Consider the following 24,943-nt stretch of genomic DNA (forward strand, 5'->3'; position numbering starts at 1 on the left):
TGAATGGGAATAGGAAGGGTTTAGACAGTTAACAGGACAAAGTTTGAACGAGAATCGTCACAGAATTCTGCACCTCCACCAGCTGTAACACACTGGTAAGTTACCTTATCTCTCTGAACCCCAATTGCCTCATTTGTAAAGCAGTTGTAACAAAGAAATCTTAGATTTAGTATAAGTTTAAATGAAATAATACAAGCAAAGCAGTTAGCCAGGTACCTGGCCATAAGCTCTCAATAAGGGCCTGTCAGCTGTTTTTAGAAGTGGTACAAGTGTACGGGTGGAAACTGAAGTGCTCACGTTCAACATTTGGCAAATATTTTTACATTTATCTACTTTTTGCTTATTCATTTAGTTATTCATTCATTTAACCCATTAATGTATTCAGCATATATTTACTGGGCATCTACTACCAGTCAATTCTTACCGCAGTTCATCCCTGTCCAACTGTATTTAGTGGGTTGCAGCCCCAAGGGGAGTTGCGGCTCCCTTCACAAGAGCTGATGGAGTCTAGCTTGGCAGGAGGGGTGCTGGGAGATCTTGTCCCTGTGGCAGTTGGGGCTTTGGAAGTTGTTTTTTGCAGCTCTGCCTCATCAGGCTCAGTTGCCTGAACAGAGCAGACCCCTCTAGTACTTGAGCAGCACTGAGACAGGACAACTTTCCACAGGCTCCTCTGTCCCCCATCCCTCACCCTTGGGGAGGTGTGCCCCCTGTATCTTGAAGGCCCCATCCAGCAAGCCGGAACCCACTTTCTCTACTGTGGGACTCTGTCACCTAGGACTGACCTCTGTTGGTGGCCCACTGTGCTTTGCTGTCCTAGGATTCCTGGAACAATCCTGTGCTTTTGATACCCCATCATCTCTACACTCTATTTTTTTAGTGCCCTTGCAGCCCTCACTGTGCATCTCAGTGCCTGTCTCCATTTGCCTGGAGTCTCCACACCACGACTCACACTTGTTTTGGGACCATCTAACTTCTCTGGGCCATCGTCTTTGGCCCCCTTCATGCCCTGTACTTGGGCTGTGTGGCAGGGATGTTACTGGGCAGGCACCCTGCTGGATCTCTGAGAGACAGAGGTGCTTAACACACACAGTTCATAAGCAGACATCTCATGTGTGCTAAGGGCCATGATGCGTGGCACTGTGCCAGGAGGTGACCTAAGCAATCTTAGAGGATTTTGCTAGATGGACAGTGGGAGAAAGGGAAGTCACATCAAGGAGACTAGCATGCATAAAAGCCTGAAATCACATGATATTCGTACAGAAAATGTAGTGTGAATAGAAAAAAGGGAATATGTTCTTTGGGGTTGAGAGCTCATGAGTAGCAGGGGGAAGAAGTGAGGCCAGAGAGGTAAACAGGGGCCTACACTCGAGGGCCTTGTGAGCCATACTGTGTACTTTAGACTTTGCCCTTCCAATGCTGGGATCCTGTGGAGGGTTTTCTATAGGGGCATGGCATGTGCAGAGTTGTATGTAAGGAAGGTGAGACCCATGGCTGTGAGGGGATGGGTTGTCTCATTTGTCCTCTAGCAATTCTCTAAGGCAGATGGGAAAATACTGTTTTCTACTTTTTATGCCTGAGAACGCTGAAGCTCCAGAGGTTAAATACCTTGCCAAAGTTCTCAGAACCCGAAAGCAGAGGACCTAGGATTCACCTGGCTTCCTGGATCTGAATCCCTTTCTCATGGGCACACTGCCATTGTTAACAGAGTCTTCTAGAAAGCTGGGCAGTGAGTAGATGCTGACAGAAGCAATGTGAAGCAAATGGTCATTGATACAACCTTGTTGAAGGAGTGTAGTGCTGGGATTTTGTGGCCTGTGGTGTTCAGTCTCCTGACCTCTGTGCCAGTGCATGGACAGCAAGAAACAGCGGGGAGCTTTGAGCTTCAAGTGCAACATTGCCTTGACAAAATCCATTTATCACTGTCTCGCTCATTAATTCACAGCAGCGTCTCCTGCCTGATGCTGGCATTTGTCAGTGGCTTGTTTCTGGAAGCCCCTGGTCTTCAAGGCTGGTCACCTCTGCAGCCCTCAGCCCCAGGGTGAGCCCGGGCAGTCAGAGGCAGGTCCTTTCCGCCTACATTTTGTAAAATGAAATAACTTTATTTTTTAAAACACAAAGGTAGCGTGACCTAGCAGTACAGAACATGAGCTTGGAGATAGGCAAACCTGGGTTTTAGATCTATGGCTGTGCCACTTAGGAAAGTTATGTAATGTATATGAACCTCAGTTCTCTTCTCTCTAAAATGAGCAAAGTCAAACCTACCTGAGAAGATGATCGTGATGAGGAAGATGAGATAGTGTTTATAAAGAGCCTTGGCATGACACCTGGCACGTATGAGTCCTCGATATGGTGGCTTTAATTCCTGCTCTTATTGTTCCCACCACCACTACCAGCCATCCTGCTGCTACCACCAGTTAAAGAATGTTTGAAAAATAGAAAATAGAAGAAAAAAATCTTATAATCTCATCACCATGACGCAGCTACCCTTATAATTTGTTTCCTTCAAATCTTTTTTCCCCACTACTTCAGAGTATATCAGATTTTACAGCATATTTATTTTATAGTCAGGAAGGGTTTTTTTCCCCTTTATGGTGGGAACTGCATTATATTTATTTTTCTTATTTTTAATAGATAATTTTTCTGATTATAAAAATAGTGTGTAAAATTTAGAGACCATAGAAGAAGTCAAAAGGAAAACCATACTCATAGTGCCTCCTTTATGCTTAGCCCAGAGGCTATCACTGTTAACTTTTTGGAATAACTCCTTCCAGTCTTTTATTCATATTTTATTATAGATTTGAGATCATATTGCATATACAGTTTTTATGTGGTTTTCCAGTTCGTAGGATATCACGAGTATTTTCCTTTATTGTAAACGTCATTTTCCAAGGCTGCATAATTTCCAAGTCATCAGATGGCTCTACCATAATTTACATAGAATTCTCCTGTTGTTAGACATCTGAGTTTTTTTCCCAGTTCTTCAATCTAAGCAGCTTCCTATGACAGAACCTAGGGAACCAGCCTCAGTATAACCAGGAAGCATATGATGAACTTGTGCTGTGTGTATGGCCTGGGTGAGGCCTGGGGGGGACCCCTCAGATAGATACAGAGCCTGCCTCAAAGGAGCTCAGAGACTAGTCACCCTGGAATTATTTACTGGGGTTAAAATATACAGGTACTTCTTTGCCAGACAGTGTCAGGGAATCCACCTATATGCGGGTAACCGTCTTCCCTGTGGAAGCTGAGATCCTGGACGCATAACTTTGACAAAGAAAAAAGCCTCAGAAGCCTTGCTGCCCCTTCTCACCTACCAGTGGTTATTTTGCCTCCAATGCTCACATGCCTTTTGAGCTTGTTACCTTGACTGTTGGGGGCCTGTGCTAATTACCTTTGAATATCACTTCCAAGTGGTTTTTCACTGGGAAAGAGTGAGAAGCTATAGCACCAAGAAAGGAACTTGTGTGAGAATCAGGGAATCAGAGAGACCCTAGTCTTAGTTTTTGTTTTTTGTTTTTTGTTTTTTGCGGTACGCAGGCCTCTCGCTGTTGTGGCCTCTCTCGTTGCGGAGCAGAGGCTCCGGACGCGCAGGCACAGCGGCCATGGCTCACGGGCCCAGCCGCTCCGCGGCATGTGGGATCTTCCCGGACCGGGGCACGAACCCGTGTCCCCTGCATCGGCAGGTGGACTCTCAACCACTGCGCCACCAGGGAAGCCCCCTAGTCTTCATTTTGACTCACACTTCCTCTGGCACCTTGTAGTGTTAAAGATTGGACTAGATGACCTCCAGGGCTCTTCCAATTGACATTCCATGTGTACCTGAAGCCTTTTTCTTGCCAGGGGCTAAAGTGAGCGTCCTGATAAAGGTCACAGGATGCTTCTCCAGAGTTTCGAGTTCCTTTTAATTAGTACCTGAGGAGCCATTTATACCCTTATATTCCCAATCACTTCCTTCTGGTAGCATTTGGGACATGCGGAGATTGAAAGGCAAGAAGTCTCTCTCACTGGGTGCAGACACAGGATTCAGAACCCCAAATGATTGTCTTTTATGTATTAGGTATTTGTTCTTTATGTACTTTGTTCTTTCACTTATTCTCTCATTTAACAGGTGTTAACTGAGCCCCAGGTTTTGTACAGTCCATCTGTGTAATACAGAGGGGAACAAGTCTCAGCATTGTTCTCAAGACACACACAGTCTAGTGAGGAGACAGGAGAAAATGTAAAAGACCACAAGATGATTGCTGCAGTGGGGGTACATATAAGTTGCACAATGCAAGGAGTGCTTGAGTCTGCCTAGAAGCAACAGCAAGAGAGTCTCTGGATGCTTTGAAATTTTAGAGGATGAGTAGAAGTTTTTTAGGTAGGCAGTTGAGGAGAGGGCATTCCCGGCAGAGAAACAGCATGTGCAAAGGCCTGGAGGTGTGGGGAGAACGTGTTGTGTTCAGAGAACTGCAGGTGGTTTGTGTGGCTGGAAGGTGAAAGGGAGAGTGAGCAGATGAGGAAAAGTCAAGAATTTTTCCTCAGGCAAGTCTGTTTCCACTGAATTCTTTGCTCATTTTATCAGTCCAGATGAGAGTGATGGATTTTTAGCTCAGTTTTCCAAAACTGTCATTTGTATTCCCTTATACTTCCATTTCTATAGTAACACATGTTCATTATAGAAAGTTTGAAAAATACAAAAACGTAGAAAGAAGAAAGGATTAAAAAAAAAATCGCTCATGGTCTCTGCCTAAAAACAAATACTTTAACACCTTGGTGTATTTCCATTCAACGGTTTTTTGTTTTTTCACTTTTTCTTTTTATGTAGTCATGAGTGTATCGTAACTATAGTCTTTTGTACATGGTGCCCCTTTCTACTTACTTCCTAAAATTTGCCAAAAAATAGATGTTATTATCATTAAAATATAACTGATCATAAAATATAATGGCTGAAATATATTTTTTGTTTAATGTAACTTATTTTCTTTCTCTTTACAGGTCTCCTGTGGCTCAGAGCATAATCTGGCAGTGATTGGTAAGTAATTAGTATACTGATAACTGTGTTTATTCTGAAACTCATGGGCAGATTTGGAGGACTCTTGGTTAACCAAAGGCCAGGGTGCATGCGTCTGTGTATGTTGGGGAAGAGTCTGGGAAATGGAAGCCTTTGTTGATCAAGGCTTTGCCAAAAGCCCTTTTTCTAAAAATTTCTATTCAGAAAGGTGCCTGAGCTGGCTTCCCTGCCTCAGGAAGTGGCATTTGGGAATATTAAAGATCTTACAGGCTGGGGGCATCCTGTGTAGAAAGCCAGACATAAAAGGGGAGGAGGATTGGGCTGCTCCTGGTGTTTGAATAAATCCTTTGCACCGAGTTCTTTCCTCTTGCTTGGCTCTTTCTTTGGAGATGGGGGGTTCTGCTCACTGCCCTTGCTGCCATGTGTTTCATGTCACTCTGGAACTCCCAAGCCTCTGATAAATTGAGGCTTCCTCTTATTGACTCTGAATAACCAAGGTTCACTGTTTTTATAATCAGGCCTGTGCGTAGTTCCTTCAAGAAGCCTTCTCATTACTTCCACACGTAGACTCAGTCAGTACAATAAAGAGACAGTGTAGGGCCCGACTACGTGAGTCCCGTGCAGGCTTCTGCTTACTAGCTGTATGAACTCAGGTAGTCGGGCCCCACACAGACAAGGTGATTAGCCCTCCATGCCTCATTTTTCTCACTTTTAAAATGGGGAGGGCAGTGGCATCTTCCTCATAGGGTTGTTGCAGTTGTTGTGAGGGTTAAAGGAGTTGATACATGTAAAGCGCTTAGAAGAGCACTTAGCTCCTGGTAAGGGTTTTAGAAGTGTTCGTTGCTATTTTCTGATAATCATTAGTTCAAATAATTGCCCGCCTCGGGGCTTTAGGTCTCCCATCTGTGATAGGGAGGGGTAAAAACAGGAAACCAAGGTTCTCTCCAGCCCCGACATTTTAGGACTCTGTTACAGCCCCATCACTATCTGCCTTGAGTAGGTGATGTCTGTCCTGTGTACTTCCCTCTCCCAGCCTCTCTCAGCTTCTGAGGGGCGAGACCCCTGTGTTCTCCTTTTGTTTCCTGCTTATATGCAGCACCCAGAGCAGTGAGCAGTGCCTGGCCCTCAGCGGAGACTCCAGCACTGTTTTCTGAATTAAGCTAGACTGGCTCGCTCAGCTGCCTGGGTTGGCAGCAGTTTGAAGCACTACTTTGTAGGCCCGAATGTGATGTGCAAGGAGGCGGAACCAAGGACAGTAGAGGAGGTAGGCTGACAGCCAGCAGAGGGGGTGGGGAGTAAAAAGCGCTGGAGTCAGAGAGGGAGTGAGAAAATGTAACAGCAAACCTGCATGCTTTGCAACACCAGATATGTTATACCGGAACTACTCCAGCCTGGGTGTAATTAAGACAAGCTAATCAAAGAATCAGAGGCGGTGCCTAGGATGTTGCTGCTGCTGTCACTGGACTAGGAGAGAGGTTGGCGCAAACAATAAGATTGCAGGGAATCTAAATACATGAAAAAACAAAATCCAGTTGAAGGAGGAGGCCAGAGCCAGGAGGGTGGCAGGCTGAGCCGACAGGCAGCCTAGGGCTGGAGAAAGAGCATAGACTCTGCAGGCAGCCAGCTTGGTTTAAACCAGCTCCATCTCTGTGTGAGCTTCCATGTTGTCCCCTTATCTATGTAATGGGGATAATTCCACCTTGCAGGATTGTTGTGAGGATTAGAGGAGATAAGGCGTGTGAAACACCTGTTACTATATAGGGGATGCGTAAGAAATTAATTCATAATTCCATTTCTTTTTCACTTCTCTTGGTCTGGGTGGGGAGAAGGGAGAATCACTTGTTAGTGTAACTGTTCCAGTGAAGTAATTCTTGGTTGGGAGAGAGAAATGATAACATTCTGGAAAGGTGTGTCTAGCGTTACTACCCAAGTGAGGAAGGCAGCAGAGGCGGTGGGAGAGCAGGGCATGGCATGCTGATGAACTCCTCAAGGGCAGACCTCTTATTTTCTGTTTTGTCCCCAGTGCCTGGGGCCTGGCTCACAATCTGCTGAATGAATGGTTCCAGAGTCAGGAAAGGTGGGCCCAGTCACGAGACTCTGGACATGTCCACCTGCCTGCATGTGAGCCGGGATCAGAGGCTCCCTGACACCTGGGGAAGGGGGTCCTCAGTGGGTGCCCTGCAGGGTGCAAGTTGTATAGCAGGAAGCGATGAGAAGCCTCCTGTTAGCCCTGGCAAGAGGCCAGCAAGAGGGGGACAAGCTGGAGGAGGAGAGTTCCTACCAGCTGAAAGCCTGGCTCTCACAGCCAGCTCCCCGCTCCCCCCTCCTGCCCTTGCCTACTTTAGGTGGATTTCCCTGCCTTCAGTCTCATCCCCAAGATGCAGGCCCTCAGGGCCTGGTGCTGGGTCACACACGTGACAGGCACAAAATGGTTGTAGAATAGACTAGAACAGAATATAGAGAAGCCAAACTTTGCTCAAAAGTAGAGGTGGCCTTAATATCTAATGAATGCACAGCAGACAGATCAAACTGGAAGGGAGGGGAAAGAGATGGGTGAAAGGATATAATTCAGGACCTACTCTGTCTAAGAACGGACACAACTCCACGAAGTGTTTTTGTTGTACCCACTTCATAAGGAAGAAAACTGAGACTCAGAAGTTAAACAAGTTGCCCAGGGGTAAGTACCAGTAAATGGTAGAGCTGTGTGCCTGACTTCTAAGAATGCTCCTTCGACTCTGTCATATCCTTGGGGCTGCAGGATGCGGAGTGGTTAAGAAGAGCACAGGGACTGGGATCATAACGCCTGGATTCAAATCCTGGCTCCTCCGCTTATGAGCCATGTAACCCTGTATAAATGGCTTAACCTCTCTGTCTTGATTGCCTCATCTGGAAGATCATATTATTGACCTCATAGGGTTGTTATATAAAGTGCTAACAGTGCCTGACACAAAAGTAGGCTTGGTGAATGTTAGCTGGTGTTGGTGTTGTTGTTATATGTTAAGAATATAATTTAAGGAAGTAATTGTAAGATGACTGTAAGAAGGCTGAGGCTCAGGGTGGGAGTCTCAGAAGCTGGAGAGAGAAGTGTCTCCCCCACCTAGAATGTCAGGGTCCAGGGCAGGACCTCAGCATAGCTGCAGAACGGATTTGTAAACTGGAGCCTGAGTACCCCGATCTGGGGGATCTGGAAATCCCAGCAGCCCTGGAAACAGTGCCAGCCCAGATTTGCTCCAGGTCAGGATTCTGCTATCCGCTGTTCCAGGCAGGGACTCGGGACCTGCACGTTCCAGCCTGAGGGAAGCCCCGCAGCAGCCACATTTCAGGCTTCTTAGGAAATCAAAATAATTCGACTTTGATACTTCATTGTTTCCAGGTTTCTTTTTCCCCCCCCCTTCTTTTGCCATTTGGTTTGCTTCTTTTCTTAGTTTTCCAATGAAGTTTCTCTTGACCTGTTCTGTGTTTGCTGCCAGGTCCCTCTTCCTCAGTGAGCCTGATTCCTCATCTGTAAAACCAACATCACAATACCCACCCCAAAAGTTGTTTTTCCACATGGCATAGGTATGTTGGTTGCCTGCTACAGAATAGGTGCTCAGCAGGTGAACTTGGCAGGTTCCTGAGGTCATTTGCTTGCTTGCTTCCTTCCTTTTCACCCAGGATTTCCCTCCATATATGACGAAGCTGGCTGGCTCCCATTTGTGGGCGTAGGCGGTCAGCAGAGGTGAGATGAGGACATGTGGCCACCACTTGCTCGGAAGATCCCTGCCTGCCAGGGGCAGGCTCCCCAGGCCCAGCTCTGTCTTCGGGGCCCTCACTTCCATGCCTGGTTGAATTGGCTCCAGCTGTTTTGCTTCCCCCCAGGAGCAGCTTATTTTGGCTTGAATGGGCGATTTGTTTGCCTTCTCTCCTGATTTTCGGTTGTTCAGCCTTCCCTTCCTGCAGAGAAAAAAGAGCTGACCACATTTCCTTTCTTCCGCTCCACGCAGACCCTTGGAAGGGATTTTATTGGTGGCCTTTTCCTGGAGCACTCACGCTTGCCAGACGGGCATTATTAAAGGGTTAGATATTTGGCAGCAAAGTGTAGAGCGTCCTCCTCCAAGCAAAAGCATCTCTTTTACCAAATTGGAGCTATAATCTATGCAAGGATCTTTTATTTTTAATTTTTTTCATTTCACTGATGACTTCCAATTGTTGAACCTTTGTAATATGTGTGGTGGAACAACTGACCTTGCATGGCCTGAGACCCATCAAGTGGGGTCATGTGAGGATTTAATAGCGAGAACTAACTCGTTTTGACACTGGCTATAGCCCTGAGAGGCAATACCTCCAAACCCAGAGCCTTGTAGAGAGCTTAGAGGCAAGGACAGACTTGTACGGTCCTATGCACAGTAGGATGGGCAGAGCGTAAATGCTTTACTTATATTGTCCCATTTAATCCTCATACCACATTGATGCACTGTTGTTAACCCCATTTTCTAGATGGGGGAAGCTGAAGCTTAGGCTGAGCAGTTTGCCCCGCCAGGTCATCTGATCAGGAGGAATCTGTGTGTTGGGTCTTCAACCCAGGCCTCTATCTCCAGAGCCTGTGGTCTTCTGCCTGTCTGACCTGTTTTTAAGGCCACCAGATAAGATTATTTCATCTCTTCATTTCAATATTTAGCTCCCCTTCATGTTGGCAAGTTCTTCTGTATATGTAGATTATATGTAATCTGGTTCAGATTAAGCAGTTCTCGGTATAATAACCAGATAAAATCGAGACATTGATGACATTGTGTTGTCATCACACTTCCCTCTCTACCTTCTGAGATTCCCACCCCTTTTAGGATTCTTCTTCCCCCTTCCGTTGTCCCTTCTCTTTAAAAAATTTTTTACTTATTTAATTTTTGAGTAATACATGTACATTATTTAAAACTTAAAAAGCACAAAAAGGTTTAAAATGAAAAATTTCCCTCCAGCTTTATCTCCCATCTATCCAGAGTGCCAAAACCCTTCTACCATATGTGCAGCTAATGCCTATTATTAGTTTCTTCTGTATCTTTCTAGTTTCTTTTTGCAAATATAAGTGAATACTAAGATATATTTTTATCCCCCTTTTTACGTAAATTGTAGTATACTTTACATGCTTTTTAGTGCTGATTTTTTTTCTTTCAATAATTGATCTGGGAGATCTTTCCATATCAGTATAAAAGCCTTTCTAGTTCGTTATTACAACTACATAATGTTCCAGTGTACCTATATTCTGTGATTTATTTAATCAGTGCCCTGTTGATGGACATTTAGGTGATTTCCTGTCTTTTGCTTATTACAAGTAATGATGTAGTGAATTACCTTGTATATATGTTATTTCATATGTGGGTGAGTGTAGCTGTAGGATAAATTCCTAGAAGTAAAATTACTGTATCAAAGAGAAAGTGTATTTGTTATTTTGCAAGATACTGCAAAAATTGGCTTCCATAGGAATTATACCATTTTCCACTCCCACCAGCAGTGTAGAAGAGTGCCTGTTTCTGCAGCCTCCCTAATAGTAGTGTGTTAGGAAACTTGGATTTTTGCCAATTTAATAGGTGAAAAACTACTCAGGGTGGTTTTGGTTTATTTTACTTTTTAAATTGAAGTACAGTATGTCTATATATATATAGAGAGAGAGAGAGAGAGAGAGAGAGAGGGAGAGAAAAGTGCACAAATCTTAAGGATTCAGTCTGATGAGTTTTTATGTATGTATGTACTTAAGAAACCACCACCCAGCACAAGATACAGACCATTTCCAGCACCCACCCCAGAAGCCTGCCTCATGCTCCTTCTCAGTCAGTACCACACCCCCAGAGGTAACCACTATTTTGACTTCTGTCTCCAGATATGAGTTCTTGCCTGTTCTTGAGCTTCATATAAACGATGTCATACAGGGTGAACTCTTTTTTGTGGCTTTTTTTGTTCAACACATTGTGTCCATAAGAATCATCCATTCTCTATGTAGCAGTAGTTCTTTTTTATTGATCAGTAATATTCCTCTTATGAATATGCTACAACTTATTTATCCATTTAACTGTTGAAGAGCATTTGAGTTGTTTCCAGTTTGAAAATTGTGAATAAAGCTGCTATGAACATTGTTATACATGCCTTTTGGTGAACATATACATTTATTTATCTTGATACATAACTAAGAGTAGGATTTCTATGCTACTAGGTCATATGTATAGCATTAACAGATTCTGCTCAACAGTTTTACAAAGTAGTTGTACCAATTTATACTCTTACCAGCAACATATGAGAGTTCTAATTGTGCCATATCCTTGCTAGGTATTTTTAATCTTATTGATTTAGGCCATTCTCCTGAGTGTGTAGTATGGAGTCTTACTGTGATTTTAACTTGCATTTCTCTGGTAACCAGTGATGTGGAGCACCTTTTCATATGCTTAGAGGCCACTTGGGTAGCTTCTTTTGTCTAGTGCAAAGACTTTGCCCACTGTTTTAAAGTGGGTTTTGTCTGTTTTTCTTAATGATTTGTAGAGATCCTTTATCTTATGGAGTCAAATTCTTTGTTGGATTATATGTATTGTGAACATCTCCTAGGCAGTTGCTTACTCTTTTGCTCTTTTAATGATATCTTTTGATAAATAGATATTCTTAATTTTATTTTATTTTTTATTATTATTTTTTTTTGCAGTACGCAGGCCTCTCACTGTTGTGGCCTCTCCTGTTGCGGAGCACAGGCTCCGGACGCACTGGCTCAGCGGCCATGGCTCATGGGCCCAGCCGCTCCACAGCATGTGGGATTCTCCCAGACCGGGGCACGAACCCGTGTCTCCTGCATCAGCAGGCGGACTCAACCACTGCGCCACCAGGGAAGCCCTCCCTCTTTTTCTTGATGAGTCTGGCTAATGGTTTATCAATTTTTTTTAATCTCCTCAAAGAACCAGCTTTTAGTTTTATTGATCTTTTCTATTGTTTTCTTTTTTTCTATTTCATTTATTTCTGCTCTGATCTTTATGATTTCTTTCCTTCTGCTAACTTTGGGTTTTGTTTGTTCTTCTTTCTCTAGTTCCTTTAGGTATAAGGTTAGATTGTTTATTTGAGATTTTTCTTGTTTCTTGAGGTAGGCTTGTATAGCTATAAACTTCCCTCTTAGAACTGCTTTTGCTGCATCCCATAGGTTTTGGATTGTCGTGTTTTCATTGCCATTTGTCTCTAGGTATTTTTTTATTTCCTCTTTGATTTCTTCAGTGATCTCTTGGTTATTTAGTAATGTAGTGTTTAGCCTCCATGTGTTTGTGTTTTTTATGTTTTTTCCCCTGTAATTCATTTCTAATCTCATAGCGTTGTGGTCAGAAAAGATGCTTGATATGATTTCAACTTCCTTAAATTTACTGAGCCTTAATTTGTGACCCAAGATGTGATCTATCCTGGAGAATGTTCCATGCGCACTTGAGAAGAAAGTGTAATCTGCTGTTTTTGGATGGAATGTCCTATAAATATCAATTAAGTCTATCTGGTCTATTGTGTCATTTAAAGCTTCTGTTTCCTTATTTATTTTCATTTTGGATGATCTGTCCATTGGTGTAAGTGAGGTGTTAAAGTCCCCCACTATTATTGTGTTACTGTCGATTTCCTCTTTTATAGCTGTTATCAGTTGCCTTATGTATTGAGGTGCTCCTATGTTGGGTGCATATATATTTATAATTGTTATACATTCTTCTTGGATTGATCCCTTGATCATTATGTAGTGTCCTTCCTTGTCTCTTGTCACATTCTTTATTTTAAAGTCTAGTTTATCTGATATGAGTATTGCTACTCCAGCTTTGTTTTGATTTCCAGTTGCATGGAATATCTTTTTCTATCCCCTCACTTTCAGTCTGTATGTGTCCCTAGGTCTGAAATGGGTCTCTTGTAGACAGCATATATATGGGTCTTGTTTTTGTATCCATTCAGCCAGTCTGTGTCTTTTGGTTGGAGCATTTAATCCATTCACGTTTAAGGTAATTATCGATTTGTATGTTCCTATTACCATTTTCTTAATTGTTTTGGGTTTGTTTTTGTAGGTCCTTTTCTTCTCTTGTCTTTCCCACTTAGAGAAGTTCCTTTAGCATTTGTTGTAGAGCTGGTTTGGTGGTGCTGAATTCTCTTAGCTTTTGCTTGTCTGTAAAGCTTTTGATTTCTCCATCCAGTCTGAATGAGATCCTTGCCGGGTAGAGTAATCTTGGTTGTAGGTTCTTCCCTTTCATCACTTTAAGTATATCATCATGCCACTCCCTTCTGGCTTATAGAGTTTCTGCTGAGAAATCAGCTGTTAACTTTATGGGAGTTCCCTTGTATGCTATTTGTCATTTTCCTCTTGCTGCTTTCAATAATTTTTCTTTGTCTTTAATTTTTGCCAATTTGATTACTATGTGTCTTGGCGTGTTTCTCCTTGGGTTTATTCTGTATGGGACATGCTGCGCTTCCTGGACTTGGGTGGCTATTTCCTTTCCCATGTTAGGGAAGTTTTCAACTAGTCTCTTCAAATATTTTCTTGGGTTCTTTCTCTGTCTCTTCTCCTTCTGGGACCCCTATAATGCGAAGGTTGTTGTGTATAATGTTGTCCCAGAGGTCTCTTAGGCTGCCTTCATTTCTTTTCATTCTTTTTTCTTTATTCTGTTTTGCAGCAGTGAATTCCACCATTCTGTCTTCCAGGTCACTTATCCGTTCTTCTGCCTTAGTTATTCTGCTATTGATTCCTTCTAGTGTAGTTTTCATTTCAGTTATTGTATTGTTCATCTCTGTTTGTTTGTTCTTTAATTTTTCTAGGTCTTTGTTAAATATTTCTTGCATCTTCTCAATCTTTGCCTCCATTCTTTTTCCGAGGTCCTGGATCATCTTCACTATCATTATTCTGAATTCTTTTTCTGGAAGGTTGCCTATCTCCACTTTGTTTAGTTGTTCTTCTGGGGTTTTATCTTGTTCCTTCATCTGATACATAGCCCTCTGCCTTTTCATCTTGTCTGTCTTTCTGTGAATGTGGTTCTTGTTCCACAGGCTGCAGGATTGTAGTTCTTCTTGCTTCTGCTGTCTGCCCTCTGGTGGATGAGGCCATATAAGAGGCTTGTGTAAGTGTCCTGATGTGAGGGACTGGTGGTGGGTAGAGCTGACTGTTGCTCTAGTGGGCAGAGCTCAGTAAACTTTAATCTGCTTGACTGCTGATGGGTGGGGCTGGGTTCCCTCCCTGTTGGTTGTTTGACCTGAGGCAACCCAACACTGGAGCCTACCAGGGCTCTTTGGTGGGGCTAATGACAGACTCTGGGAGGGCTCATGCCAAGGAGTACTTCCCAGAACTTCTACTGCCAGTGTCCTTGGCCCCACAGTGAGCCACAGCCACCCCCCCACTTCTGCAGGAGACCCTCCAACACTAGCAGGTAGGTCTGGTTCAGTGTCCCCTGGGGTCACTGCTCCTTCCCCTGGGTCCCAATGCGCACAGTACTTTGTGTGTGCTCTCCAAGAGTGCAGTCTCTGTTTCCCCCAGTCCTGTCAAAGTCCGGCAATCAAATCCCACTAGGCTTCAAAGTCTGATTCTCTAGGAATTCCTCCTCCCGTTGCCGGACCCCCAGGTTGGGAAGCCTGACATGGGGCTCAGAACCTTCACTCCATCGGGTAGACTTCTGTGGTATAAGTGTTCTCCAGTCTGTGAGTCACCCACCCAGCAGTTATGGGATTTGATTTTACTGTGATTGCGCCCCTCCTTCCATCTCATTGCGGCTTCTCCTTTGTCTTTGGATGTGGGGTATCTTTTTTGGTGAGTTCCAATGTCTTCCTGTCAATGATTGTCCAGCAGCTAGTTGTGATTCTGGTGTTCTCACAAGAGAGAGTGAGAGCACATCCTTCTACTCTGCCATCTTGGTTCCCAGTCCTAGATTTTTGCTTTTGCTTTTGATTTTATTTTGTCCTATTTTTACCATGCAACTTTTTCTTTCACCGTAGCTGAAATTTACCAGTCTTTTCCTTTATGCCTTCTGCATTTTGAGTTAGAGGATCCCTCCCCACTCCGGGGTATAAAGGACTTTCCTCATATTTTATTCTAGTACATTATGGTTTTATATTGTACAAGTAAATCTTTAATCCATTTGGAATTTATCCTGATATACAATGTCAGGTATGGATTCAACTTCATTATTTTTCCAGATAGCTATTGAAAGTCTCAACACTGTTTATTGAATTCACTTTTTTTGGCTGCCTTCCTGAGTCCTGTCACTACCAGAGTAGCCCTAAGGCATAGAGAGAAGCAATGACTTAACCCAAGATTGCCCAGCTAGTCAGTGGCAGAGCTGGGGCCAGCTCATGTTGCTTAAACAGGGCTTGTGGTTGGTTCTCAAGGAGCTTTCCTAAGTGGTTGTGATCTCCCGGGCTGTTTGCCACGTGGAGAGGGACTGCAAAGGCAGAGCAGCGTCTTTTAAGTCATTCCCTAGGTTCTGAGTGCTCTGTCCCAGGTCCTGCTTCTCTCAGCTGCGGAGGTGATATACTTGTTGCCATTATCACACTGCTTGAGAACACCGTATTTTCTTCTTTGCCAGGCCAGAATGTGATCAGATCTTTCACATTCAGGAGAGATGTTTCACAATTAATACAGAGATATTTTTACAGACCATTGGTTATCATTCGAGGCACATTTCTATTGAGTCATTTGTTTTCAGGGCGTAGCCTCACGTCACAAAAAGTGCCTTCTTAGCTCTCAGTAAAGTTTTTCACTATTACTCCTAAAGAAGCAATGTTTGTGTCACTCCACAGTAGTCATTCTACATGAGACCACAGGTGAGGGTGCCAGGCTGTCAAGGAGGCTCACATAACTTGCTAAATTACTCACTCTCTCATGCCACCCTTTTTGGGCACGAGATTAACCACCATGTTTTGGCATAATGCTCTGGTCCTTTTGGAGTTAACTTACAGTAGCAAAAACTGTAATTGTGACCCAGTGCACTGGTTTACAAATACTCAAGAAGCTTCGGGCCTTGCAAAGGTAAATCTAACTAAGGTGAGCTCAAAGTAAAAAAGTACGAGTTAGAGCAAGACAGAGACAGCCTTCTGCAGTGCAAGGGCTGAGCTCTGCTCCCAGCTCTGTCTGCCACTAACTCTCTGTGTGACCCTGGGCAGGCCCCCTCCCTCTCCAGGCCTTAGAATCCCAATCTGGGAAATAGCTCTAAAGTCTCCTCTATCACTCAAAGTCTGTCCTCATGTGCACAAACTCTGTTGTACATCTTAATAGACCTGCACTGTCTACACTTGCCTTGCATGCAGTAGGTGCTTTGTATGTTTGTTAAAAGCTGAATGAATATTATATACAGTATTTTCCTTATTCCCTCCCATCAGCTTGCTAGTGACTGATAATGTGCCCTGTAGCATTCTGGGTGCTGAGAAGGAATACAGCAAATGGTCTTACCTTATGGAACTCACATTTAATGGGAAAGAGACTTAAGCCTGGCACGTGATATGTGCTTAATAAATACTGAATGAACAGATGAGTGAGTGCAAAGCAGAAGGTGACAAGAATTAGAAGAACAAGTGAAGAGGAAGGAATGATTAATTTTGGAAATCCTCATGGCAGAGGGGGTTCCTGAGTGGAGGAAGGGTAAAGAGCGTTCTGTGCTGAGGGATCAACATGAGCAAAGGGAAGGAAGGCTTTAAAGTGTGAATCATGGTTGAGAGACAACTGGTCAGCCAGCAAGACAGCGGAGGGTCAGCTAAGGCCGTCTCTGGTAGCATTGACTTTACCATATAGACAGTGTGGTGCCATTAAGGGTTATTTAGGAACACTCAAAAGTTGACGATTGCAGCAGTGGATTTTTTTTTTAAGATAATACCTTTTTACAGAGTAAAAGAGAACTGACAGTAGTAGGTACCTACTAAGTGTGGGCGCCACTCTGAGCATTTTGCATATATCATTTCATTAGGTCATCACCATGCAAGGTAGAAAGTAGACGGGTTTTCCAGATGGGAAAATGGAGACTCAAAGAGGTGAAGCCCTGGATTCAGACTGACATCTGCTGACTCTGAGGTCTGCATTTTCCCCCTCAAGTGCTCCCTGCAGAGGTCAGGCTTTGGCTTAATTAGCATATCAAGCAGCATCTATTATACTAAGCTTATAGCATGCACGTGACTTCTTCGGAAGACAGGAAAAAGCAATAGCAACTGATAGTACAATACTTGTCTGGAGGGGCAGAGGCCAGCCTGTATCGCAGTCTATCCTCAGAGCCTAGCACCTAGGGGACCATGTGCAGTGTGGGGCAGCTTTAACAATGGCCAAGGAGTCAGGCCCATGAGCCTGCTCTGTCCTTCCTTAGACAGGAGCAAGCTTCCTGAGTCTGAGTGGCACCCTGGTATCTCCCTATGAATGCCCAGACTCTCAGTGTTGCCTCAGTGTAGCACCCACAGGCCTCAGCTTGCACCAGGACCCCTAAATACCACCTACCCAGTGGCTGTCCCTGTTGCCTCTCGTCTCTGTAGAATCCCCTATTCCTCCCGGGTGCACCGAAGCCCTTAAATGCAGAACAGCTGTGACATTCATTCCAAAGTACTCTCCCTAGGCAAGGCTTCAGCAGCATTCTGTTTGCCCCTTTGATTATTCACAGATTTAGTCACTCATTAAGAAGCTGCACCATGTAATAGAAAGAGTCCTGGGCCAAGGGACCTGAGTACCAGATTAGCTGCTGTCACCTTGGGCAGGCACTTTCCTTCTCGGGGCGTGCTTTTCTTTATGGATAAAAGAAATCTGTAAGATAATCTTCAAGGTCTCTTCCAGCTCTGACATTTTCTGAGACAGTGTCTTGTTCATAAAATTCATAAACTCACACCTTCACCCTAACATGGGGTTAGGGAATACTTCTAAGAGAAGACATGATGTTTGCGGTGGGTCTTAAAGGATGAGCAGGAGGAAGAGAAAGACATTCCAGGGAAGGGGATCAACATGGACAAATGCATGCAGAAGACATGGCAAATTGGGGGAAAAGAGGGGATTGGGAGGGGAACAAAGCAGTGGGAAACAAGGCTGTGGGGATGCCTGAAGCCTGAGGAGACAGGACTTCATCCTCTGTGGTAACAAGGAGCAGGAAAGGTCTTAAAGCAGGGGAATGACTCGATCTGATCTGTTTTCAGAAGCAAATAGCTGGTCAACAAAGGAATCTTGGAGGAATGGCAGGGGGTTTGATTTTGTGGCTTTGTAAGGTAACTAATTCGATAAGTTTGTGGTTTTCAGCTTGAGGCAAGGAAGATGCTGCTGCCCTTTTGGCCTCAGCACACTGGATGTCTGATTGTTACGACTAGGCATTGTGGCTCCTGAATCCCCATCAGACTTCTTGGCTCGGACTCTGCCCCATACTAGTTGCAACTCCAGTTCCACCCTAAGGCCAGTCCCTCCCTCTCCCCGTGGCAGCCAAGATGCTGACTTAGTCAGGAAGCTGTGCAGTGTGACCCTAGTGTGGCATGCATGCATATGCCAGTAGCCTCTTATGTGGCGTTTGTGCTTTGTCAGTTTTTTGAACCTGTTCACTTTATTCAGGCAGCACTTCTTAAATAAATTCTGCGCATGAAGAGAATTTACTGTGATCAGTTGGGAACTGACTTGCAGAAATTTTCAGCAAATGGCATTATATAGCAAGAAGACAAAAAAAAAAAACCCACAAGTAAAATGATAGGGACTCTTGGACAGATGCTTTTTAAAAATTTAATTTTGCCAAATGGAATGGATGGCCAAAGGCTTATAGGCTTCTACTATGGGAGGGGACTGCCTTTCTGAGGGAGGGGAGCAGAATTTTAGCTGATCTAATGTAAGAAGAGGCATAGGGTCCTAGAATCACAGAATTTGAAGGTGGAGGGGACTTCAGAAATGACCTAATCCCCACAGAAGAGGAAATGAAGGCCTAAGTGAAGAAATGATTTGCCCAGAGTCACACAGCAAGTCATAGGCTGAGCCCAGGATGCCAGCCCCCAGGTCCTGATGCTAGCTGGCACCACCACACCTCTTTGGAGACAGAGCATCAGCAACTTCTGAGGTGAGCTACAGGGCCCCCACCCTTGTCACGCTGACCTGGCAGCCATGGCCTCAGGAGCCCTTGATTGGGCCCACTTCTGGGTAGTTTCTGCTACACATCCACACCGGAGGTACCATATCCTCCATTTCCCTCTGCTGCAGCAGCTCACAGGTTTTTAGCAAATTCAGTCTGGTAATAGACAGAAATTAGACCTGTTTCCTTCTATTTCTTAACTTTTGAGCCTCTCCCAGGGGTTGCTACATGAACTCAGTTGTAATTAGAAAAAACAAAAAGGTAAAGATTTCAATAATTCAGCTTTTGGGGGGAAGGTAAGGAGAAATAAGGGCCTAGGAAGCCAACAGAGGAGATTATCAACTCTCAGATAATCTTTAGGGACCATGATAACAGTAATAGTTGACATTATTGGTCCTTACCATGAACCATATGCAGTTTTACACAATATTAATTTATTCTTTACATCAACCATAAAGTAGGTACTGTTATTATACCTGTTGCACAGATAGAGGAACTAAGGCACAGAGAGGTTAAATAACTCAAGGAGAAGAACATTGTCCTGGGTGCTCTACAGTGTAAGGGTCTGGGTATCCAAAGTGGTGGATTCAGAATTAGGGACTGATAGTCTCCCAAATTATCAATAAATTGATAAGAGATGAAAAGGGATCTCTTATGGCTGCCAAAAAGCTCCAGCCTCAGCCTGTCCCCATGAAAGCAAAGAAGAAGAGTGTTCCACTTTCTATGATAAAGAAAACTGGGAGGGTTTATATATACAAAGGATGATAAATCAGAAGCTAAACAGGGGTGGAAATGTGAGCTGAAGTCAACAGAGTAACACTTAATTGGGCATAAATGTAAGAGAGGGTGTTGACTGCCTCGATGATTCCTGGTCAGCTGGCACTAGTGAGGCGAAGCTGGGGGAGGTGGCTGTGGCTGTGTTCTCAGAAGGGAGTGTTTGAAACTGATACCTTCCAAACGCAGGACTTCCCATACTCTAAGGAAGATTTCTTTTTAATCTGGCCCTTTAGACTATTCAGATGCTTTTGTTAATCTTCTGGTTTTTTTGTGACTTTAAGTAAGTAAGATGCTTGCCCTTCAAGGGCTTTAATTGAACAACTATAAAAATAAAGATAATAATCTGGTCCCCCCCACCCCCCGCCGCTTCTTGCTTCATAAAGGCTTCCTGATGTTGTAAAATGTATAACTGATTAGAAAGGAAAAGTAATCATTTTGCGTAAAAAGCAAGATAGAATATCATGGTTTTAATAAATATTGTTTTATTATAATTCTTAAATGAATTCAGTGTGATTTAGTGGGGACACTAAGTCCATGACAGTTGCCTGACTGGGTTTCAGATCTCAGCCCTGGCATTTTCTAGCTGTGTTACCTTGAGTGAATTACAACCTTCCTGAGCCTCAGTTTTCCTATGTGGATAAAGAGAATGAGAATACTTAAAGCGTTATTATGACAATTAAGTAGGATAATATATGTAAAGGACCTGATACATGACACCAGCAGTACATAAAGATTTCTTTTGTTTGTTTGCTTTTTGTTTTTGCGATACGTGGGCCTCTCATTGTTGCGGCCTCTGCCGTTGCTGCGGAGCACAGGCTCCTGACGCGCAGGCTCAGCGGCCATGGCTCACGGGCCTAGCCTCTCCGTGGCATGTGGGATCCTCCCGGACCGGGGCATGAACCCGCATCCCCTGCATCAGCAGGCGGACTCTCACTGTGCCACCAGGGAAGCCCAGATTTCTTTTTTTTTTAATCAATGCTAAATATTATCCCTTTTTTAAAAATTAATTTTTATTGGAGTATAGTTGATTTACAATGGTTTGTTAGTTTTGAAGATTTCTGTAACTCCACATCCTTGCCAAAACCGGGGCTGATCCAGCTACTAATTTTTACTAGTCTAATAGGTCCTATCAAAATAAAGATTTTGTTTCAGAGACAGAAACACTGCCCAGGTTCAACCAGAGAAACAGACCCAGTAGGAGACATGTATTAAGAGATTTAATGCACAGAATCTACATGTACAACTGTGGAAGATGGCAAGTCTGAAATCCACAGGGCAGATCTTCAGGAAGGGCAGGCTGATGTTCCAGTCAATAAGCAGAACTTCTTCCTCAGGGACACCCCAGTTCTCTTCTTAAGGACTTTCAACTGACTGGCTCAGGCTCACCCAGATTATCTAGAATTAATCTCCTTTACGTATCAATAAAATCAACTGATTATAGAGGTTAATCACAGCTACAAAATACCTTCACAGCAACACTTAGTGTTTGATTGAATAACTGGATACAGATTGACACATAAAACTGACCATCACATAGTCCAACTTGTATTTTAAGAAAATCATTCTGGGGATGGGAGGAAGGCTGAGTTGAAGGAGAGAGAACCTGGAAGCAGAGAGACGCATAGAGAAACCAGAGCATTACCTTAAGGGAAGGGTGATTAGGACCTGAATTAAGTAGTGGCAGCTGAGGTAGAAAGTCAGAAGCTACTTAAAAGGCCACGCTCAGCTTGTTGGGACTAAGTGACCTGGTATGAACAGGGTTGAGAAGAGAAGGAGAAGAATGGGCAGGATCAGGGGTGGCACCGAGTTTTCTGCTTGGTAGACTGGGTAGATGGGTTGCCATTGACCGAGACAGGACATACACGGAGAGGAAAGAGTAGGCTTTAGGGAAAGTGATGGATTTATTTTTTAACATAACAAAGTGTGAGATGCCTGTGGAACACCCAAATAGAAGGACCTGGTAGGAGATTGGCATGAAGACTTTTAGCTCTTTAGAGAGGTCAGAGAGTTTCTGTAAAGAGAGGTTAGTGAAGCAGATCTACTTAAGTAGTTTTTTCTTCATGTATATATGGATAATGTTTCTGCTAAGTGGCTTTGGTACAGGGTGTGCTGTTGTGATGCCTTTGATAATGTTACATCAATGTAACCACTCTGTGATTATTCCTGCTGCTGCAGTAAGTTAGCCCAGAGCAGAGACTGCTTTCCTGGTCGACTTTTGCAGGGACCTACCCGTCTTACAAGACTTTCTCCCTAGAGGTCAAGATGCCATTGTGAGGGTTAGGTCTTCAGGAGGAGCCCATACCTATGAAAGCTCTGTCTCCTGAGGAATATCCAGGATGGAGTCACTAATTTCTGGGGAGTGATCTGAAAGCACATATACAAAGCATGATTAATGACTGCGGGCCAGCTCACAGCCCCCTAAAATAAGGCCAGCCCAGGCACGCTGTCTGGGGAGAAGCACCCTCTGCTTTCCCAATTTCCAATCCTAGACCTCCTTTGAACAGGTCTGCAGATAATGGATGGGGGTTTTGTGCACTGGGAGGTATGGGAACATGGGGAAGAAGAAGGAATGAACATTCACTGAGCACCTTCTATGTGCCATGCAGTATGCTGCGCACCTTCGATTAAAATGGCGACAACTAATGCTCACCAAGATTTGCCTTGGTGCAAATGGCTTGTATGGTTTATTTTCTTCTATTTAATTGTCTGAACAACCATATAAGATGGGTACCATTATGAACCACATTTTAGAAATGAGGAAATCAAGGCAGAGAGATGAAGTGACTTGCCCAGGGTCGTACAATTGGTAGATATCTAAGGTGGGATTTGAAAAAATGTTCTGATTCTGTGCTGCCTCTCTCTGATACTGACACAGCCACCCTCCCCTCCCTGGTCCTGTCATTCAGGGGAGCAAGACTACAGGGTTCTTTCTCTAATAGTTCTTACAGATTTCTGTCTTCACAACTTTAAGGAGCAGGTGGGTTGGAGGAAGTACTGGGTGGAGATTAGGACACACTTAGGTTCCTGTCCCAGCCTCTGTCTGACTTTGGACCTTAGACCTTAACCTTTTGTTAAGGTTCATCATCTATAAAATAGCCATAGTAACATCTGAGGATCAGATGAAGAAATTGCTAGGAAAGTGTTTTTGTAAACTTTGGGGATTATTCTGTTGCATCTGTACCTACTGCCTTGCTTTTCAGAATATCCTCTTGCCTGTTATCTTCCCTAACCCTGACTCCTCTTATCCTTTATTATGATTTATGACATTTTTATCACTTAAAAGTCTCTGATAATCATGCCTTGAGGCAGGAGGCCACTAAAATTCTTATATAAATAATTTTACCTCCCTGGGCCAGCTGGAGGGGGCAGGGAGGTGTAGCAGATTTAGCAGCTGTTAAAGCTATAACCAAGAGAAGTCTTCTTGTCAGTCACAGGAGTGAATCATTCAAATGGCTGCTTTGCTGAGTCCTTCCCAGAGCCATAAGGCACACTGGATAGCAGTGTTGCTTTCATCACTCACTAAGCCTAAAATGAAGCTCAGCTTCTTACTTTGAAACGTAGCAGGCATATGTATTTGAAAGAGCATGGGTTCTGGAGCCAGCATTGCCACCTACTAGCTAAGTGACCTTGGGCAAGTCATACTGCCCAACTGGGCCTCAATTTCCACATCTGTAAAATACGATTGATAATACCTGCCTCACAGGGTCATTGTACAGCTCAGATGAGACCATGGGTGTAAAGGGCCCAGTGTGTACCAAGTGCTCATTAGACTCTCAGTAATTCTTGCTGCCCTGAGTCTCTGAGCTGTGGGAATGAGCACCTTGGGGAGGTCGATTTAATGAGGGGTGAAACAATCTGGTTTCCAGAGTGCAAAGGCAGAGGACTCAGTAATAGACATTTGAATCACAGTTCTATTTTTAGTTCCATCCAGCCTAAGGTTTAAAAATGTGGTGTCTTCACCAAGGGGGGAAGGTGGTGGGGAGGTGGTGGGATGAATTGGGAGATTGGGATTGACACATATACACTAAAATGTATAAAATAGATAACTAATAAAAAAAAATTTTTTTTAATGTGGTGTCTTCCTCATGTGTCCCTTCCTCCTTTCTGTGTAAGCAGTGGAGGGTCAGGGTGAGGAGGGGGTTGCCCAGCATCTCCTGCCTTGGCAATGCTGTCTTTTTCCTCACTGGAATCCAGCACGGTCGCCTTGGTTACCATCAGCTTCAAGGGAATCGGTGCAAATGCTTGAACACGAGTGTTTTACTCTAGTCTTCAGTCTTCTAGTCTTTACTCTAGGTTCTCTCACTGCCAAACTGGCCTTCAACTTAAAACTTTGGAGGAATTTCATCCATCACCCCTGCTCATGTTCACAGTGTGGCTGACTTCATGAATTTAGGTTGCGGCAGTAAATGTTTTTCCAGCAGGTCTTGTTCTCCAGAGGCACACATGCCCCACAGAGTCCGCCAGCCTCAGAGCTCTGGAGAGCCTCCTGGCGCTCATGCAACGTAGAAAAGGAATGCAGACTACTGGGCACCCAGGGGGCACATAAGAATAATAATAATAGCAAATGTTATTTCATGTCTTTCTTGCAGCACCCCTCTGGTAGGCTGGAGTATGGTTTAGTGGCTAAGAGCACAGGGTTTCAAAGCAAAGAGAACAGAGTTTGAATCCTAACTCTGCAACTTAACGCTGTGTGGCCTGGGCAAATTACTGAACTCTGAGTATAGGTCTCCTTGTCTGTCAACTGGAGGTAATAGTACTCATCCCACAGGGCTGTGAGGATGAGTGAAAGAATGCATGTAGAGCTCAGCACAGGGCCAGGTACACAGTAAGCACGAAACACAAAGTAACTGTGGCATCAGTTTTACAGCAGAGGAAGCAGCAGCCCAGGAAGGTTAACTCATTTGTCTAAGATAGGCATTGTCCCTATTTTATGTAAAAGGAAACTGAGGCTGAGAGGTCAAGGATCTTGCCCAGGTTATACAACTAGTAAGCAGCAGAATCTGAACTTTAAACCAGATCTCCTGATGTTTTACCAGAAGCCTCTGGAAAACTGGAATAGATACCCCAAACCAGTTTATAACTGGCCCCCTGGTGGTGGAGCTCCAGCCCAGCCTCCCTTCTGCTGAATCCCTCTCTCTAGACATGGGTGCTGGTGAAA

At 44.0% G+C, this 24,943-nt stretch overlaps 1 protein-coding gene across 3 annotated transcripts in view; it reads left to right on the plus strand.

Moving 5' to 3' along the window:
• The window catches only part of SERGEF (secretion regulating guanine nucleotide exchange factor), a 219,968-nt gene that overhangs the window by 129,771 nt on the left and 65,254 nt on the right, over positions 1-24,943 (plus strand). For all 3 annotated transcript variants that reach the window (XR_009564891.2, XM_030831515.2, XM_030831518.3), the window contains exon 10: positions 4,975-5,011. Coding sequence is in view for 2 of the 3 variants with exons in the window: in XM_030831515.2 (XP_030687375.1) it covers positions 4,975-5,011 (37 nt within the window). In the remaining variant the exon portion in view is untranslated. The remainder of the gene's footprint in view (positions 1-4,974; positions 5,012-24,943) is intronic.

This window comes from Globicephala melas, chromosome 8 (assembly GCF_963455315.2).
Source record: "Globicephala melas chromosome 8, mGloMel1.2, whole genome shotgun sequence".
NCBI lineage: Eukaryota > Metazoa > Chordata > Mammalia > Artiodactyla > Delphinidae > Globicephala > Globicephala melas.